Source organism: Macaca mulatta, chromosome 11, assembly GCF_049350105.2.
Source record: "Macaca mulatta isolate MMU2019108-1 chromosome 11, T2T-MMU8v2.0, whole genome shotgun sequence".
Taxonomy (NCBI): domain Eukaryota; kingdom Metazoa; phylum Chordata; class Mammalia; order Primates; family Cercopithecidae; genus Macaca; species Macaca mulatta.
The window spans coordinates 105,947,884-105,967,039 of record NC_133416.1 but is presented as its reverse complement, the minus strand read 5'-3'; the positions used below and the strand labels follow the sequence as shown (position 1 = coordinate 105,967,039).

At 38.5% G+C, this 19,156-nt stretch overlaps 1 protein-coding gene across 1 annotated transcript in view; it reads right to left on the bottom strand.

Moving 5' to 3' along the window:
* The window catches only part of APAF1 (apoptotic peptidase activating factor 1), an 89,850-nt gene that overhangs the window by 63,790 nt on the left and 6,904 nt on the right, over positions 1 to 19,156 (bottom strand). Inside the window, exons 5-10 of the mRNA XM_015152496.3 lie at positions 11,431 to 11,614; positions 8,530 to 8,642; positions 8,293 to 8,424; positions 4,977 to 5,215; positions 4,370 to 4,537; positions 3,034 to 3,165 (exon numbers count right to left, since the gene is read on the bottom strand). Of these exons, the coding sequence (XP_015007982.3) occupies positions 3,034 to 3,165; positions 4,370 to 4,537; positions 4,977 to 5,215; positions 8,293 to 8,424; positions 8,530 to 8,642; positions 11,431 to 11,614 (968 nt within the window). The remainder of the gene's footprint in view (positions 1 to 3,033; positions 3,166 to 4,369; positions 4,538 to 4,976; positions 5,216 to 8,292; positions 8,425 to 8,529; positions 8,643 to 11,430; positions 11,615 to 19,156) is intronic.

Here is a 19,156-nt window from a genome sequence, read left to right as displayed (position 1 = left end):
AACAATAAAAACTGCACTTAACTACATAAAAAAGTGTATTTAACTACATAAAAATTCAAATCTTCAATACAGTAGAAAGCAATATAAATTAAACTCAAGACCAAAGAAGTTTTTAAAAAATACTTATTTGTAACATATATGATAGATGAGGGCTTCAGTATTTATTTTTATAGAAAATTATTTTTATAGAAAATCCTAATAAAACAATAAGAAAAAGAAAAACATTGCAAGAGAAAAAATAGGTAAAGGAGGTAAAAGCAAAGGATGAGAGCCACAATTCACAAAATAAAAAGTATAGATGGCCAAAATCTCATTGGTAATCAAAGTGAAACAAGAAACATTTACCATTTTTAAAGTATCAGATCTCTAAAGACGAAAGGAGTAGTAAGAATATTAGCTGGGGCTGGGCACAGTGGCTCAAATCTATAATCCTAGCACTTTGAGAAGCCGAAGAGGGTGGATCACTTGAGCCCAGGTGCTTAAGATCAGCCTGGGCAACACAGTGAAACCTCATCTCTTTGAAACATACAAAAATTAGCTGGGTGTGGTGGTGCATACCTGTGGTCCCAGCTACTCAGGAAGCTGAGGTGGAAGGATCACCTGAGCCCAGGAAGTGTAGGTTGTAGTGATTTCAGCTGAAATCATGGCAGTACACTCCAGCCTGGGCAACAGAGTGAGATCCTGTCAAAGAAAGGCCAAGGGCGGGGAGGGGAGGGGAGGTGGGGGGGAGGGGAGGGGAGGTGGGGGGGAGGGGAGGGGAGGGAAGGGCAGGGGAAGGGAGGGGCGGGGAGGGGAGAGGAGAGGAGAGGAGAGGAGAGGAGAGGAGAGGAGAGGAGAGGAGGTGAGGTGAGGTGAGGTGATTAGCTGGGATCAGAGGAAATGAATACTTTCAACCACTGCTGGTAGGCATATAAAACGGAGTACTCTTCTGGAGAGCAGTCTGGCAATCTGTACTAAAATTTAAACTGCACATACTATTTGACCCAGAAATTCCACTTATAAAAAAGTATCCTAAGAAAATAACCATCAACCAATTGTCCATCAACCAATTGGCCATTCATAATGTAGCTATACAATGAAATAACATGCAGCTTTAAAAATCATGTCACTCTATATAAAAGACAAGAAAAGATGATGATTCAATGTAATTAAGTGGTAAAAAGCAATATATGAGACTTTCTATTATGATCCCATTTGGTTTTAAAGGACAAGTGTATTTATAAAAGCAGCAAAATGATCTAGAAAACTATACACAAGAGCATTAGCAATGGTTGTGATCTGTTTTCTTTTTTATAGTTTTTTTTCTAAGTTTTCCAATGAAAATCAACCATTACTTTTAAAGTCAGAAAAAAGGCTAAAGAGAACTGAATCTGCCACACTATCATATATATATCATACATATACATATATATATCATAAGCTTTAAAAAGGTACATTGGTTCAGTGATTCTACTTCTCAGAATTTGCCAAGGAAACAACATAGGTACAAAGATAAACAAGAATGCTCATTACAACATCATAAGGATAAAAAAAACTGAAAACCTAAATGTTCGATAATTAAAGTTTGGTTAAGTAAATTAGGGCACAGATATTTATTGGAATGCCATCATTCCAATATACATTATTAAATGTGAATATATTTTGCTAGATGAAAAAAACAAACTACAACAATTTACTATGTATTATAACCAAGAAATAACATACCTGAGCATAGAAAAATTACTGAAAGTACTTATGGTTTTCCAAATGTAAACATTTTGAGTAGCTACTTGGGAGTCATGACTTCAATCAAATACCATCTATGTGCTAACAATTCCCTATTTTCATGTTTCATCTATAATTCTCCCCAGAATTCCAGACTCACATATCTTACCACCTATTCAATATTTCCAGCCAGATGTCTTAATAGGTTTATCAGACTTAATATATCCAAAATGAGTTCTTAACCATCCCCATTCTCTGCAGGAAAAAGCTTGTTCTCCCACAGACCTCTATTTCAGTTCATGGACTCCATTCTTTCCATTGGAGTTGGAGTCATCTTTGATTCTTCTTTCTCTTTTAATGCGTATCAAACCCATCAGCAAATCATGATGATTCTACCCCTCTATCATCACTTTCTTTCCCCTTCCCTGCTCTCTCCTTCTTCTAAGCACTTAACTACCCACCGAAATACCATAAATTTGTTTAATGTCTGCCTCCTCCCAGAACATAAACTCAATGAGAGCAGAGACTTTGTGCCTGTGCTTTATCCTCTTAATGAAGAGCAATATACATAACAAGCACTCAATAAATATTTATTGAATCAATGAATATACTTTTCCACTATCCATTTCCTCTCAACGCTTACAAAATAAATCCATACTGCCCAAGAAGGAAAGCTACTAGTAAGAAGAGGATTAATTCTGAGGTGGTTCATTTACTAGTTACTAAGGTACCTTTTCTAATCACTACAGGTAAAAACAAAAATAATTGCACAGGCTACAATCCCATTTTTACTAATAAAAAAATGATACTAATAAAACAAAACATGTTTATGAACAGGACAGCAAAGCAAAATACCAAACAACAACGACAACAACAATGGGAAATTTAACTACATAAAAATTCAAATCTTCAGCTGGCTGCGGTGGCTCATGCCTGTAATCCTAACACTTTGGGAGGTTGAGGGGAGTGGATCACTTGAGCTCAGGTCGAGCTCAGGAGTTTGAGACCAGCCTGGGCAACATGGTGAAACCCCATGTCCACCAAAAATACAAAAATATTAGCCAGGCATGGTGGCGTGTGCCTGTACTCCCAGCTACATGGGGGCTAAGGTGGAAGGATCACTTGAGCCCAGGAGGTTAAAGTTGTAATGAGCTGAGATTGTGCCACTGCACTCCAGCCTGAGTGACAAAGTGAGACCCTGTCTCAAAAAAAAAAAATTCAAATGGAAAGCAATATAAACAAAATTCAAGACAAAAAAATAAACCAGAAAAAAGCACGTAATGGAAAAAGGAAAGTCAGGTAAAATAATTTTTAAATGGGTCATCTTACCTTGTGCATCTTGGCACTGGCCATGTGATAGGCCAGAAAGTTGTACCAATACATACAGTCTTCCTGATCTGGTGAAAGAGTATGCGGCTGGTGATATCTCTGAAACTGAGTGATTATCTTTTTATGTAGATCCTGCAACCCAAATGAAACGTTTCAGAAGCCAGAAACAATTTTATAACCTAAGCATCACAGTAACTTCAGCTTCCAAAGCTATTAAGAATGCACAGAGAGGCCAGGCTTGGTGGATCACACCTGTAATGCCAGCACTTTGGGAGGCCAAGGTAGGAGGATCACCTGAGGCCAGGACTTCAAGACCAGCCTGGGCAACATAGGGAGATATCCCTATGTTTTATTTTTTACAAAAAGATAAAAAATAAAAAAACAGTCAGGTGTGGTGGCACGTGCCTGCGGACCCAGCTACTCGGGAATTAGCTACTCAGGATCATTTGAGCCCAGGAGTTTAAGATTGAAGTGAGCCACTGCATGCCAGCCTGGGCAACACAGTGAGACCCTGTCTCAAAAAAAAAAAAAAAAAAAAATATATATATATATATACACACACACACATACACACACACACTCACAGAGAGAGAGAGAGAGAGAAGCTCCCCACAAAATAATGACTTTACAGTGGAGAAACCTGGCAGATACCACTTTAACCAAATTATCAACATTAACATCACCCATAATAAAACATATCAACACCAACAGTCTGGGCATAGTGGCTCATACCTACAATCCCAGCACCTTGGGAGGCCAAGGCAGGTGGATCACTTGAGCCCAGGAGTTCAATACCAGCCTGGGCAACATGGCAAAACGCTATCTCTACAAAAAATTTTTTAAAAACCACCAAGTACTCTTAGCATATGATGCCACTGAGAAAGATACAACATCATTGGTATTCTTGCCAAATATGTGTAACTTCAATGTAGTCAGGAGAAAACATCAGACAAAACCAAATTTGGGTATACTGTACAAAATTACTAGCCAGTACTCTTCAAAAGTGACAAGGCCACGAAAGATAAAGACTGATAAATTTTCACAGATTTGAGGAGACTGAAAAAATGACAAGTAGGGAAACAAGACAATCACATGCAATACGGGATCCTAAATTGGCCTGGACCACAAAAAGAACATGTAGATTAACGAACAGTATTGTATCAATGTTAATTTTCTGGCTTTAACAACTGTACTATGGTTATATAAAATGTTAGTATTAGGGGAAGCTAGGTGAAGGACTTATGCATAGAAACTGTCTACTATTTTGTAACTTTTCAATAAATCTAAAATTATTTCAAAGGAAAAAGAAAAAAAAAGTAAACCAAGATTCAAGTACCTGAAGCTGGCTGCAATTCTTCTCTGTAAGAAAATCTACTTGAAGATCATGTAAATAATAACGAAACGACTTTCCATTCCGATCACAAAATAAAAGAGACTTATTTACAAACTCCTGCAGTATGTCTTCAACTTCTTCAGTTTCCATGTCCCAGAGAATACATAACACCTAGGAATCATTGTAAGTATTTAATATGCCACAAAATGACCAGGACTGTAGACAGGTATTATCACACACACACACACACACAGGTATTATCACACACACACACACACACACACACACAAAAAAAAACTGTATCTTAAAGCCCTAAGTAAGAATGTCTCATTTCTTAAGAAGAAACCCAACTACTCCTCAAGATAGAAAAGAGAAAGAGAAGTCAGATGCTTCTTCAGCTGCACTAGCACCACAAAAATAGGTTAACTCCTGAGTTCAACACAGAGCCCTTAATGGAGGCTAACAGCAGAGGGACTTCTACACCCAACACCCCACCACCTCAGTCCCCTGGGTCTTATTCTTCCAAGGTTCTCTGTAACAACATGCTCAGTACTATATCAAAGCTTACATGCAATAAATACCCAATGATAAGGATCATTGATCCCATTACCTTTGTAGGCACCTTAACATCCTTCTGAAGGATGGAAAGATCTGTGTAATAATATTTGATGTCTTCTCTGAGCATTTCAACACTTATAGACATGGCTTCATCTAGAGCCTCATAATCATAAGACGAAGATTTCCTTATTCTCTTAAACTGCTTATTCTGAAGTTGTTTGAGGTAGTACTCCCAGCGATTGGGAAAATCACGTAAAAGTGCACCAATTAAAGATACTACAAGGGGAGAGCCTTTAAAAAAAAAAAAAAAAGGAAGTCACTGTGCTAATACCATCCTATTTTGTCACTACTAAGAATCAACTTACTTACACTACTAAGAAACAATTTCTGCTGCATGTTATCAAAAGCCTTAAGTATTTATCACTCTTGACTTCACTTCTAGATATTTATTCCCAAAAAAATTAGAAATAAGATTTAATTTAATAAGTTCCTGATTATTAAGTCAAAATAACATAGATCAAATCTGGCTAAGATGTCGTTACAAAAAAAAAAATACATATACATATATATATATATATATATATATATATATATATATATATATATATATATATATGCCAGCCTGAGCAACATAATGAGACCTTGTCTCTACTAAAAATAAAAATTAGAAATATCAGCCAGGTGTGGTGGTACGTGCCTATAGTACCAGCTACTTAGGAGGCTGAGGTAGGAGGATTGCTTCAGTCCAGGAGGCTGAGGCTACAGTGAGCCATGATGGCACCACTGCATCCCAGCCTGGGAAACAGTGTGAGAGCCTGTCTTAAATAAAAAAAAAAAAAAAGAATGATTAAATTTAAGGATATTCATCACAGCATACTTAGAACGGTGAAAAAAATCTTAAATAATGTAAACAATGTCCAATAACAGAGAAGTGGTTGAATAAATTAAGATATATCAATATTATGCCACTGGTAAATTTTTTTCAAAAAAATATTTAACAACATGGGAAAATGCTCAAGATATATAAAAAGGGTAAGGTCAGCCAGGCGCAGTGGCTCACACCTGTAATCCCAGCACTTCGGGAGGCCAAGGCGGGCAGATCACAAAGTCAGGGGATCAAGACTAGCCTGGCTAACGTGGTGAAACCTCGCCTCTACTAAAAATACAAAAAAATTAGCGGGGCATGGTGGTGGGCACCTGTAGTCCCAGCTACTCAGGAGGCTGAGGCAGGAGAATGGCGTGAACCCGGGAGGCGGAGCTTGCAGTGAGCCAAGATCACGCCACTGTGCTCCAGCCTGGACAATAGAGCGAGACTCCGTCTCAAAAGAAAAAAAAAAAAGGGTAAGGTCCAGCTGGGTGTGGTGACATGCGTCTTAGTTTTAGCACTTCAGGAGACTGAGGTGGGAGGATTGCTTGAGGGCAGAAGTTTGAGACCTGCCTGGGCAACATAGTGAGACCCTATCCCTACAAAAAAAATTAAAAATTACCCAGGTAGGTGGTGAGTATCTGCAGTCCCAGCTATTCAGGAGGCAGGGGCAGGAGGATTGCTTAAGACGAGACATTCAAGCCTGCGGTGAGCTGTGATCTTGTCACTGCACTCCAGCCTGGGTGACAGAGCAAGACCCTGGCTCTTCAAAAATAAGGGCAAGATCCAAAACTATGTATACATAATCTCAATTTTTAAAATCTTTGTTCTAAAAGACTGGAGGCAATACTCTCATGATGCTAATAATTATCAGATTATGGATAATTTCTATTTTTTTCTTTATAGTTTCACACATTTTCAAAATGGACATGCATCACCCTTTGTAATAACTACAAATCAAGCATTTTTCCTAAGTGTAAGATTTCTTCAAAAATAAACAAAACTGGCCAGGTGTGGTGGCTCAGGCCTGTAATCCCAGCACTTTGGGTGGCCGAGGCAGGTGGATCACGAGGTCAGAAGTTCAAGACTACCCTGGCCACGATGGTGAAACCCCGTCTCTACTAAAACTACAAAAATTAGCTGGGTGCAGTGGCACATGCCTGTAATCCCAGCTATTAGGAGGCTGAGGCAGGAGGATCACTTGAACCTGGGCAGCAGAGGTTGCAGTGAGCAGAGATCACGCCACTGCACCGAAGTCTGGGCGACAGAGTGAGACTCAGTCTCAAAAAATAAATAAATAAACAAACAAAACTGTGTCTCTATTTGATGGCAAAATGAAAAATAAGGTGGCCAGGTATGGTAGCTCATGCCTATAATCCCAGCACTTTGGGAGGCCGAGGCAGGCAATCACCTGAGGTCAGGAGTTTGAGACCAGCCTGACCAACATGGCAAAACCTCGTCTCTACTGAAAATATAAAAATTAGCCGGGCATGGTGGCACATGCCTGTAGTTCTAGATACTCGAGAGGCTGAGGCAGAAGAACTGCTTGAACCTGGGAGGCAGAAGTTGCAGTGAGCCAAGATCACGCCACTGCACTCCAGCCTGGACGACAGAGTGAGATTCCGTCTCAAAAGAGAAAAAAAAAGAAAAAGAAGAAAAAGAAGGTATTTCCAAGCATAGCAACAATGAAAGAAATAATTTTAAGAGTTGATAGATTTGACTGTATAAAATTTTAAGCTTCTATATGTCAAAAGAATACAACAAATAAAAAGTACACAAAAAACTGGGAAACAGGCTGGACATGGTGACTCATGCCTGTAGTCCCAGCGCTTTGGGAGGCTAAGGTAGGAGGATCATTTGAGGCAAGTAGTTCAAGACCAGCCTGGGCAACATAGCGAGATCCTATATATAAATTTTACATTAAAAAACTGTTTTACTGGGAAATAATACTTGTAAAAATATGACAAAGAGCTAATAGTTTCAATTTTTAGAGTATTTAGAAATAAGTTAAAAATGCTTATATCAAAAAAGAAAAGTGAGTCAAGGATAATTTCTTAAAGTCAAGGATAATTTCTTAAAACATATTCAATAAACAAGTAAAAAGTTTAACTTCACTAACGAAAAATGCAAATTAAGACACCAGTTTTAACTTACCAAATTAGAATACTATTTTTATAAAATCCCAAGCAAATACAAGTTTTAAATCTGATTCTCACTATATTTTTAACTCTGACAGCAGAGGTCACATCTGTGTCTCACTTCTCTCGCTAATGTGGTCTCTAACACACTGTGGGTAGATAGTAAATATTATTTTAATGAATAAATAAATACCATAACATCATGTATCCATTTAAGATATCAGAGAAGAACCTAAAATACTAAATCTCCCAGAAAAGTTCTTGGATGTTCATGTGCTAAGTTATCACATTTGTTAGCTTAATTTACAAAAGGGAAATTATATAACTCCCTATAACCTCCTCATAAACAAAATAAATAACCATACCTTTACATTCTTTTATAATACTATGAGCTTGTTCTGGCAAATCTGCTTTCTTCATATTAACAAAAAGGGATAAAATTTCAAGTCCTTTTTCTTTTCCTAAGGAACTCTCCACAGGGACTACATATTTAGGACCTGCAAACAAAAATCACAAGACAAAGTAAGTAATTTGGTATGCCACATATTTAAATGTAATTGAATTAAATATAAAGGTACTAAAAAGTTAATGAATAATCTTACCCATTACTGAATCTGTAACACTCTTGTCTCTGGTTGTAAGAAGAATCTGACACTGATTGTCAAAAGCTTTCAACACCCAAGAGTCCCAAACATCATCCAAGATCAACAGAGACCTAATTAAAAAAAAAAAATTAATCACTAATGACACTTATTTTAAGCTTCCTTTTAAAAAGATAATCACACCAGTGTCTTTTAAAATCTACCAAATTAAAAATTTTTTTAAACAAATAGATAGCTAGGTTTAGGAAAATGAGTCTTCCTCTTTGCTACACTCTTTTCTCAATATGCTGATTCAAATACGGAAAAAAAAAATTAGAGACTTCTTTCTCCTCAAACCCTAAATCAGAACATATTAAAATTACAGATCCTACCATAAAAGGTTCAGCCACCACTTACTGAGTGCCTTAAAAAAAAAAAGGGGGACCATTACTATCCAAGTAATGGGATTTTCCAACTCAGTCTTTAAGCAACAAAACCAAACTAGAACTGAGCTCAGGTTAGCATTAGAATGCATCATACAGTAACGATGATATGTAACCATTTTTTACCTATAAAACTAGCAATTTCAAATGTTGCAACCTAAAAGAACATTACCTTTCATACAAGTGGTTTTTTTTTAAACAATGTGTTTATTCATAGTAACTAAGAACCTCTATATCAATTCCCAATTGGTCTCTCTAAAAACTTTTCTAAACTCACTAGAACAGATGAAGGGAAAAAATATAACTAAAACCTGATAGCATAATTATACACTAGCATTTTTGTCTAAATGACACACTGTGGCTGCACGTTACAAAAAAATACTCTAGGCACATATATAGGTTGAAAAATTACAAAAGCATAAACCAAATGAGACTGAGAGATTAAAAAAATATGCCTGGTTTTATAAGCTAGTCTGACACATCTGAAGGTGGCTACATTATTTTACTCAACAGAAGTCACTTTTATTTTTGCAAAAAAGGGAAAGCAGAACTAGGGTAAAGTTACCGAGCAATTAAAGAGGGAAGGGTTAGTGATCTCAATCCCTATTTCCTCTATATAAATCAATATCAAGAGAACGAGGGGCTAGGCGTGGTGGCTCACGCCTGCAATCCCAGCACTTTGGGAGGCCAAGGTGGGCGGATCACGAGGTCAGGAGATCGAGACCATCCTGGCTAACATGGTGAAACCCCATCTCTACTAAAAATACAAAAAATTAGCCATGCATGGTGGCAGGTACCTGTAGTCCCAGCTATTCAGGAGGCTGAGGCAGGAGAATCACTTGAACCCAGGAGGCGGAGCTTGCAGTTAGCAGAGATTGCACCAAGATAATATAACAAGTATGCATCAGAATCACCTAGTAGGCTTTTCCCAAAAATACTCTTCTCACCCTATATTCTGATATTAATACCCTTACCAATTTGAGAATCACTGCCATACTCAGCAACTGCTACAGACTGCATCCTTGGGTGCATTATGGCATTTTTTAAAAGTGCAGAGCCACTACCTCTCACTCAATATACTATAACATTCCCAAAGAACGCTTTATTTATCTTTATACTTGCAGCACTCGGCCCAGAACCTGGCACAACACTCAATGTTGGTTAAATGAACAAATGAAAGAGAGGCTGTTAGATGACAGAAATCAAATTGTTGACTGAATCCAAGGTTATACTCTTAAGACTAGCAGCAGCTAAACTGCTGTCTCCCTTTTGGCTAATGAAAACGGTGAAACACTTGGTAACAGTGCCTGGCACATAATTATAATGGTAAGTATTTGCTGAATTAATTAACTGTTGAACAAACAAAACAAACTCACTCCTGAAGTATATCGAAGTAGAAGAGTCACATGTATATTTCTAGAAACTAAGACAAAAGAAGAGCTCCATTAAAAATCCTTCCTGACTTTTTTTTAAATTGAAATAGGGTCTTCCTCTGCCATCCAAGCTGGAATACAGTGGCACAATCTAGGTTCACTGCAGCCTTGATCTCCCAGGCTCAAGTGATCCTCCCACCTTAGTCTCCTGAGTAGCTGGGACCACTACTGAATGATGTACCACCACATCAGACTAATTTTTCTATTTTTTAGAAAGACAGGGTTTTGTCATGTTGCCCACGCTGGTCTTGAACTCCTGGGCTCAAGCAAACTATCCATCATGGCCTCTCAAAGTGCTGTGACTACAGGCACAAGCCACTGTGCCTGGCCCTTTCCTGACATTTATCAGTTGCCTGCATTTATTCTCTCTTGTTCTATGTTAACCCATTAGAAATAATGGATTCAAAGTAAGAAGTTTGCACTTTCTAGCAAAGACCACTCACAAACTCACCTACTTAAGACATTCCCTGAGAGCCTACAATCGTACATATGAGACAATGTGATAGATAGGAAGCAAAGAAAAAAAGCAACTTTAGGCCAAATGGCAGCCCCTTTTTTTTTTTATCTTTTTAAATACAAGAAAGAAAAGCAAGAAAGCAATGGTTCTTTCTCTTTTCTTTTTCTTTCTTTCTTTTTTTTTTTTTTTTTGACAGTTTCACTCTTATTGCCCAGGCTAGAGTGCAATGGCACGATCTCGGCTCACTGCAACCTCCGCCTCCCGAGTTCAAGCGATTCTCCTGCCTCAGCCTCCCGAGCAGCTGGAATTACAGGCACGCGCCACCAATACCTGCCTAATTTTGTATGTTTAGTAGAGATGGGGTTTCACCATGTTAATCAGGCTGGTCTTGAACTCCTGACCTCAGGTGATCCAAACGCCTTGGCCTCCCAAAGTGCGGGGATTACAGGCGTGAGCCACCGCGCCCGACTGCGATGGTTCTCTCTTATCCTCCTTTTAGGACAGCAGGAAAAAGGCATGATGTTCTCAAGAAGTCAGTAGTTGCATCTTATTGGGACTTCACACACCAACTAAATTTGACTATCAGTACCTTGGGTGTTTGCGAAGCATCAGAATGCGAAGACGGTCTTTAGCCTCTTCAATGTTAAGTGGAAGCCTCTGGGAAAAACTCTCATCTTGATCCAATCGTGTGCAAAGATTCTGCAGTTTCATCAGAAGTCCAGATTTGTCTTGTTTCCCAACTGAAACCCAATGCACTCCCCCTGGGAAACAATCTAGTGAGGGAAAGAATAATGAACTTAAGGCCTTTCAACAGGAGTCCTCCTTTAAATGGTTTTACTGTTAAGCATCAGATTTACTCCAATTTTCAGTCCCATCATATCTTTGACCTCTCTTGATTTAGAGTATAAATTTTACATGCAAGATATTGGTAGGCTTTATATCCTGAATCTAAGACAAGTTGAAGATGTGAAAAAACTGAAGTTTGGAGTAAATCTGTGGCTTATCAGGAAAATCTTACCAAGTAAAGTTTTATTATCTTTGTCCTGTGTTGTCAATGATTGCTGCACAGCAGTTTCTAAACCTTGTACTCCTGACTTTTTGGGATGGCAATTCTTTGTTGTAAGGGACTGTCCTATGCATTATAGGATGTTTAACAGCCTCTTTGGCCTCTATCCACTAGATGCCAATAGGATTCCCCTTCACCAGTACTGACAAACAAAAATGTCTCCAAACATTGTCAAATGTCACCTGGGGGGGTGCAAAATCACCCCTCATTGAGAACTACTGATGTCCTGGAACATATAACTCACCCATTATGGTTTTCTTATACAGATTTAAAATAGGAAATTAGATTCAAGTCTGGCTCTACTGCTTACTAGCTAAGCAATCTTTAGCAAATCATTTAACCTCAGTCTCATTTGTTATACTGAAATAAGGTTGTCTAGCCCACCTATTTCAGAGTTGCTGTGAAAAATTAATGATATAAAATATGTGAATTTGCTATGTTAAGCATAAAGGATTAAAACAAGATGTTAGTGTTATGGATCTGAGAGCAACTTACCAATATTAAGCTTCGAACTAGTAAGCATTAGGAATGGCCATGATTATTATTACTGTTATCATCATCATTGTTAATTGAGCCATAAAACATCTTGAAATACATATTTTTATTTATGTATTATCAGGAGCCAAAATCTTAAGTCTTCATAGACTATACTTAATCACCTCCACATAAATATACATATATAAAAAAGAGGGGTCCCCATGTGTAAAACACGGTAAACAGTAGCATTAGATCATTCCAGTAGCATCAATCATAAAGATTTATGTGATCTTAAACATAAACATACCAAAAAAAGCAAAAAACAAACTCAAAAATAAATGAGTTAAATTACACCAAAGGGCAATTTATTTACTGGTATTCACAAATAATTAAATACAAATATAAATCACTATTTTAAAAACGTAATCACCCAAAAGAGATACTTGCCTATATGCACAAATATCTATTTACATCAGATATTTATTGGGCACTATTCTAAGAGTTCTATGTATGTTCATTCATTTAATACTATAGCACACTATCAAGCAGACACTATTACCTTCATTTTGAAAATGAGGAAACTGAAGAATAGAAAAGTTGAGTAATTTGCCCAAAGTTACACAGCTAATAAAGCAAAGCTGAGATTCAATCTTAAAGCATCAATGTTCAACTTCTACACCATTCTGCATCAACAAGAATATTCACTGCAGCATTGTTTGCAACAGGAAAAAGCTGGAAACAACCCACAATGTCCACCTTAACCTACTATCCCATTGCAGGCTTACAAAGTCTCAGACAGGCCCAACTGAACCTTGTATGTAAATGAAGTTTGCAGTACTGAATAGGACTTGACATTTTAATTATGGAAATGAGACTTTTTATAACTTGAAGTGACGTGGAGTCTTTGAACCTGCACAAGGTCAAGGAAAGGATCAGTCCCAGAAAAGAGGAAGTAAGCAAAGGTCTGGATGAAGCCATGAAGAGCAAATACCTACTCCATTTCCCAGCATAGAAAAAAAAACCGGTTTTCGCTCCAGATAAGGAGAGGACTAAAGAGCCAAGAGTATGTGCTAAGAAGCAACTGAATGATGGGCAATAAAATGATGGACAATGATGGCTCAAGTCTAGGAGAGGACTGACAGTATGAATAGAGAGGATATTCTGGAATCAATGGATGAGAAGTCTTGGTAAGTCTATAGCAATAAACTTGAAGAATAAAATAGGTGGAGGCGGGTAAAGAGTAGAAGAGAATGCTCAACATCAAGATTTCAAAAGTGCTGTAGTTCTAGTAATGACAAGGATCAGGGTCCAGCCTGTAATCAGGGAAGAGTTAAGAAATGGCCACAGGAGGCCGGGTGCAGTGGTTCATGCCTGTAATCCCAGCACTTTGGGAGGCTGAGACAGGAGGATCACGAGGTCAGGAGATCCAGACCATCCTGGCTAACATGGTGAAACCCTGTCTCTACTAAAAATACAAAAAATCAGCGGGTCGTGGTGGCAGGCACCTGTAGTCCCAGCTACTCAGGAGGCTGAGGCAAGAGAATGGTGTAAACCCGGGAGGCAGAGCTTGCAGTGAGCAGAGATCGCCCCACTGCACTCCAGCCTGGGCAACAGAGCGAGACTCCGTCTCACAAATTTAAAAAAAAAAAAAAAAGTCACAGGAGACAAAGTGGTTAAGGAAAGAAGAGGCTAAGGTTTTGGATGACTCATCCACATAGGTATCAAAATCACTAAGAGTGCTAACAGACAAAGGGCATAAGACGAAGGTTAAAAGCTAAGAACTCCAATCGTCAATGAATAAGATGGTGATTACATCAATAGGAAAGGTTAGAGACATGAACCTCAAAGCATTCAGCTGGAGAAAGGAGTATTAATGGTCTGGATGAGGCAACAGAGAGCAAGAACAATGCCCACCCATTTCCTGGTGCTAAAGTATGTGGGATATAAAGGAAAAAACTTGCCATGTCACTTAAGAAGGTTACGGAGAAGGCAGTATCCTCAGGAAACTGGCCAGTTTCAGATAAGGCAAGAAGGTGAATATTCTAAGAAGCTGATGATACAAGAGAGTTTCCTGCTCACAGAGGAGGAGGTTCTACAGGGTATGGCAGAAACACATAGGAATGAGAGAAGAAGACCTAGATCAGAATTTGTCAATGTACTGAATAATGACTGCATGAAAGTCTAAAATATAACAAACAACTGGAGACAAAGAACTGTACAGTAACTGAGGTAGAGACGGCGCTGTGAAGCCTGGTTTGATTATCAGTGCTAATGTCTTAGAAGAAGGTAGACAAGCCCTATTGCTTACTCCTAAAGATTCTGAGGTCCCCTCAGGCCTTCTTCAGTGTAAGTTTATAGTTATGACCTTCAGTGTAAGTTTACAGTTATGAAACAGCAAGCCCTCGAGACTTCACTTAAAGCTGTGCTCCATATGTATATATATTCATAAATGCAGAGAATAAAGTTCGGAAAAATTTACTCCAAATTGTTAACCAAGACTATCTCTAGGGTAAGATTTAGAATTTAGAGCCAGGAATGGTGGCTCCCAGCACTTTGGGAAGCCAAGGCAGACAGATTGCTTGAGCCCGGGATTTCAAGACCAGCCTGAGCAACACGGTAAAACCACGTTTCTAAAAAAATACAAACATTAGCCAGGCAAGGTGCTATGCACCTGTGGCCCAGTTACTCAGGAGGCTGAGGTGGGAGGATGACCTGAGCCTGGGAAGTTGAGGCTGCAGTGAGCCAGGATCATGCCACTGCACTCCAGCCTGGGTGACAAAGTGAGAGTCTGTCTCAAAAATAAAAACAAAAAAAAGATTAAGAATTTAGGAGAAAGCAAAAAGGAACAAGTAAGGAGAACTTTTACTTCTTTTTAAATGAAAATACTACTTTTAAAATATAGAGACGTAAACTATCTGTTGCTTTAAGTTTCCTTTTTTCACAATTTGTGCTGTCTACCTAAAATTTGTAAAAATCGGCCAGGCACGGCGGCTCAAGCCTGTAATCCCAGCACTTTGGGAGGCTGAGGCGAGGGGATCACTTGGGTCAGGTGTTCGAAACCAACCTGGCCAACAAGGTGAAACCCCATCTATACTAAAAACACAAAAATTAGCCAGGTGTGGTGGTGCACATCTGTAGTCCCAGCTACCTGGGAGGCTGAGGCAGGGGGATTGCTCGAATCTGGGTGCAGAGGTTGCAGTGAGCCAAGATCATTGCACCCCAGCCTAGGCGTCACAGTTTCTGTCTCAAAATTAAATTAAATTAAATTTGTAAAGATCATCCCAAGATTAAAGGTAAAGAAAGCATCCTGATGTAACTACCTAGTAAATTCTTTCACATTTTAATTTACTTACCTATTACCTAGGGTCAAAGGCCTTTTTTCCCTAAATTTATAACTAAAAATGTAGGGCATTTAAATACACGCAAGAAAAGAGAAAACACTATCAGCTTTAAAAAGGCAAACAGACCAAATGACTACCTGATATGCAAATCTCTAACATCACAATATAACATTTGGTTAAAAACTGAACCATTAATTCCACATTTCAGAAAGAATCTAAACATCTTGACTATGGGCACAAGAGGGAGCAATTTAGCCTCGCATGAGGCTGTATTTACAATTCATTCAGAGAAACTAATTCAGAGAAAAGTTGCCTTTATTCAGGGAAAACTCCATAATACTTTCACAGGAGGCTTATCCTGGTAGCAATTCATAATCTAATAACACAAAGAAATCTTGGAAAGGACAGAAACATATAGGAACACAGTCTATGAAGAAAGCATCCATTATTAAAAACCAACATACGAATACAGTAACGTAAAATGTCATTACTGTATTTAAAGATACGTCTGCTCTTCACTATCTCCCTACAAATAAGTTGAAATTTCAAAAGACAACTGGGTTACTCAAAACTGTATAGGCACAAATAGTTAAAAACTATATATATATAGAGAGAGAGAGAGAGTTTGGTGTTTTTTTTTTTTTTTTTTTTTGAGATGGCATCTCACTGTCACCCAGGCTGGAGGGCAGTGGTGCAATCTTGGCTCACTGCAACCTCTACCTCCTAGGTTCAAGCGATTATCATGCCTCAGCCTCCCAAGTAGCTGGGATTATGGGCAGGTGCCACCACGCCCAGCAAATTTTTGTATTTTTAGTAGAGATGGGGTTTCACCATGTTGGCCAGGCTCGTCTCGAACTCCTGACTTCAAATGATCTGTCTGCCTCAGCCTCCCAAAGTGTTGGGATTACAGGCATGAGCTACTACACTCAGCTGAAAGTTAAAAACTTAATATTCTTTAATTTATCCCAATCACCACCCAAAGACAACATTTCCATAGGAACTACAATTTTAATCAAATTTAGAACTCTTACATTATCTGTAATTTTAAAAGAAAATGTTTTGTAATACAATTAAATGTCAAAAATCCAATGTTCCTGTATTTGAGAATGGAAGTGAACTCCAGAGATTAAAATTTATCTTTGGGAAAGCACCTACTCTTGCACTAGTGAACATACAAAGGCAGACTCCAGAGAACAAAGAGCTAAATATGAGAATAAAGAGCAAAATATGAATAATAAGACTGTAATAGGACTACTTGAACAAAACTCAGGAAATACAAATTAGAAGACAAAAAAAAAATTTGATTAGTTTGACTACATCGAAGTTCTCTTCTACTGAGAACACCCAAGAAAAAAATTAATCACATGGCAAATTAAAACGAGGTATTTAAAAGTCTAAAACCAGCTGAGCACAGTGGCTCACGCCTGTAATCTCAGCACTTTGGGAGGCCGAGGCAGGGGGATCACCTCAAGTCGGGAGTTCAAGATCAGCCTGACCAACATGGAGAAACCCCGTCTCTACCAAAAATACAAAATTAGCCAGGCGTGGTGATGGGTGCCTGTAATCCCAGCTACTCAGGAGGCTGAGGCACGACAATCGCTTGAACCTGGGAGGCAGAGATTGTGGTGAGCTGAGATCGCGCTATGGCACTCCAACCTAGGCAACAGGAGTGAAACTCGGTCTCAAAAAAAAAATAAAATAAAGTCTAAAACCAACAAAGTCTAATTTCTAGAATATATAAGAAACTTCTAAAAAGCAAAAAAAAAAAAAAAAAAGGAAATCCCAATGGAAAATAGACAATATAAACAAAATCCATAAAAAAAGAAACTCAAAAGGCTAACAACAAGCTTATGAAGAAATGTTCAAACCTGAGTTACCAGAGAAATGCAAAGTAAAAGATACAACTTTATAGAAGTTTGCCTGGCAAAAATTACAAAGCTGGATCATACCAAGTGTCACTGCAGAAGTGAGGTTATAGGAGTCCCCATACTCGTCTGGGGGAAAAGTACAGACTGGAGGAGAATCAAATTTGGTATTTATATATCCTATCATTTAGTAATTTTGGCTGGGCATGGTAGCTCACACCTGTAACCCCAGCACTTCGGGAGGCCAAGGCGGGAGCATGACTTGAGCCCAGGAGTTTGAGACCAGCCTGGACAAGATAGCAAGACCCTGTCTCTACAAAAAATTTTTTAAAACACGCCAAGCACAGTGGCTTACACCTGTCATTCCAGCACTTTGGGAGGCCAAGGCAGGTGAATCTCTTGAGCTCAGGAGTTTGAGACCAGCCTGGGTAACATGACAAAACCCCATCTCTACAAAAAATACAAAAACTAGCTGGGTGTGTCAGCATGCACCTGTGGTCCCAGTTACTCAGGAGGCTGAGGTGGGAGGATCACTTGAACCCAGAAGGCAGAGGTTGCAGGGAGCCAAGATCATGCCACTGCACTCCAGCCTGGGTGACAAAGCAAGACCCTGTCTCATAAATAAATAAACAATTGGCCAGGCATGGTGGCATGTGCCTGTAGACCCAGCTACTCAGGAGGCTAAGGTGGGAGGATCACTTGAGCCTAAGAGTTTGAGGCTGCAGTGAGCTATGATATGGCCACTGCACTCAGGCTGGGCAACCGGGTGACACTCTGTCTCTTTAAAAAAAATAAAAATAAATTAAAAATTACTAATTTTGCTCCTAGCTACAAATACCCAAGAAATTCTTACTCACATAAAAGTTCAACCCAGCTTTGCTGGAGCAGCAGAGAGTTGGATACAATCTACATGTCCATTTACTTAGGGCAATGGACAGTAAAATGGGTTGGTGGCAATCAGGTGTAACAAATAACATGTATACATAGCAAGAAGGATAAATCTTAAAAACATTGTGTCACGGGAGATAAAAAACAGAATAATTAATACCATAACATCTATGCAAATTTAAAACACCTGCATATAAACAACATACATATTTTACAAGAGCACATACTTTACACAGACATTTACAAAGAACATACATTAAATACATTAGGATTGTCCATGGAGAGGGGAAAGGAAATAAGAAAAGGAAATTTTGAAATGGAAATAAACAAATAAATACAGTGAGAAGCTCAACCTAGTACAGATCTACTATAATAAGCCGTGAACTAAGGAATATGAATAACTCAATCCTCTGAACTTGAGATCCCACAAAAGCACATGAGGAATAAGAATTAAGCTCACATGTACTTGACAGTTGCCGGTATCTCTAGGATTTTCTCAAAGTGGTTAAAACCTGTTTCAAGATAACAATTTATAGAGTATGACTCCTGAGTATTTAATTCCATAAACTGTTGGCCAATTTTAATCCCTAGAATTGAAAATTCATCACAATAACGTAGAGCAATTTAAATGGGGAGAGGCAGTGTTCTTTTAAACCTATAAATTGGAATATTATAAAT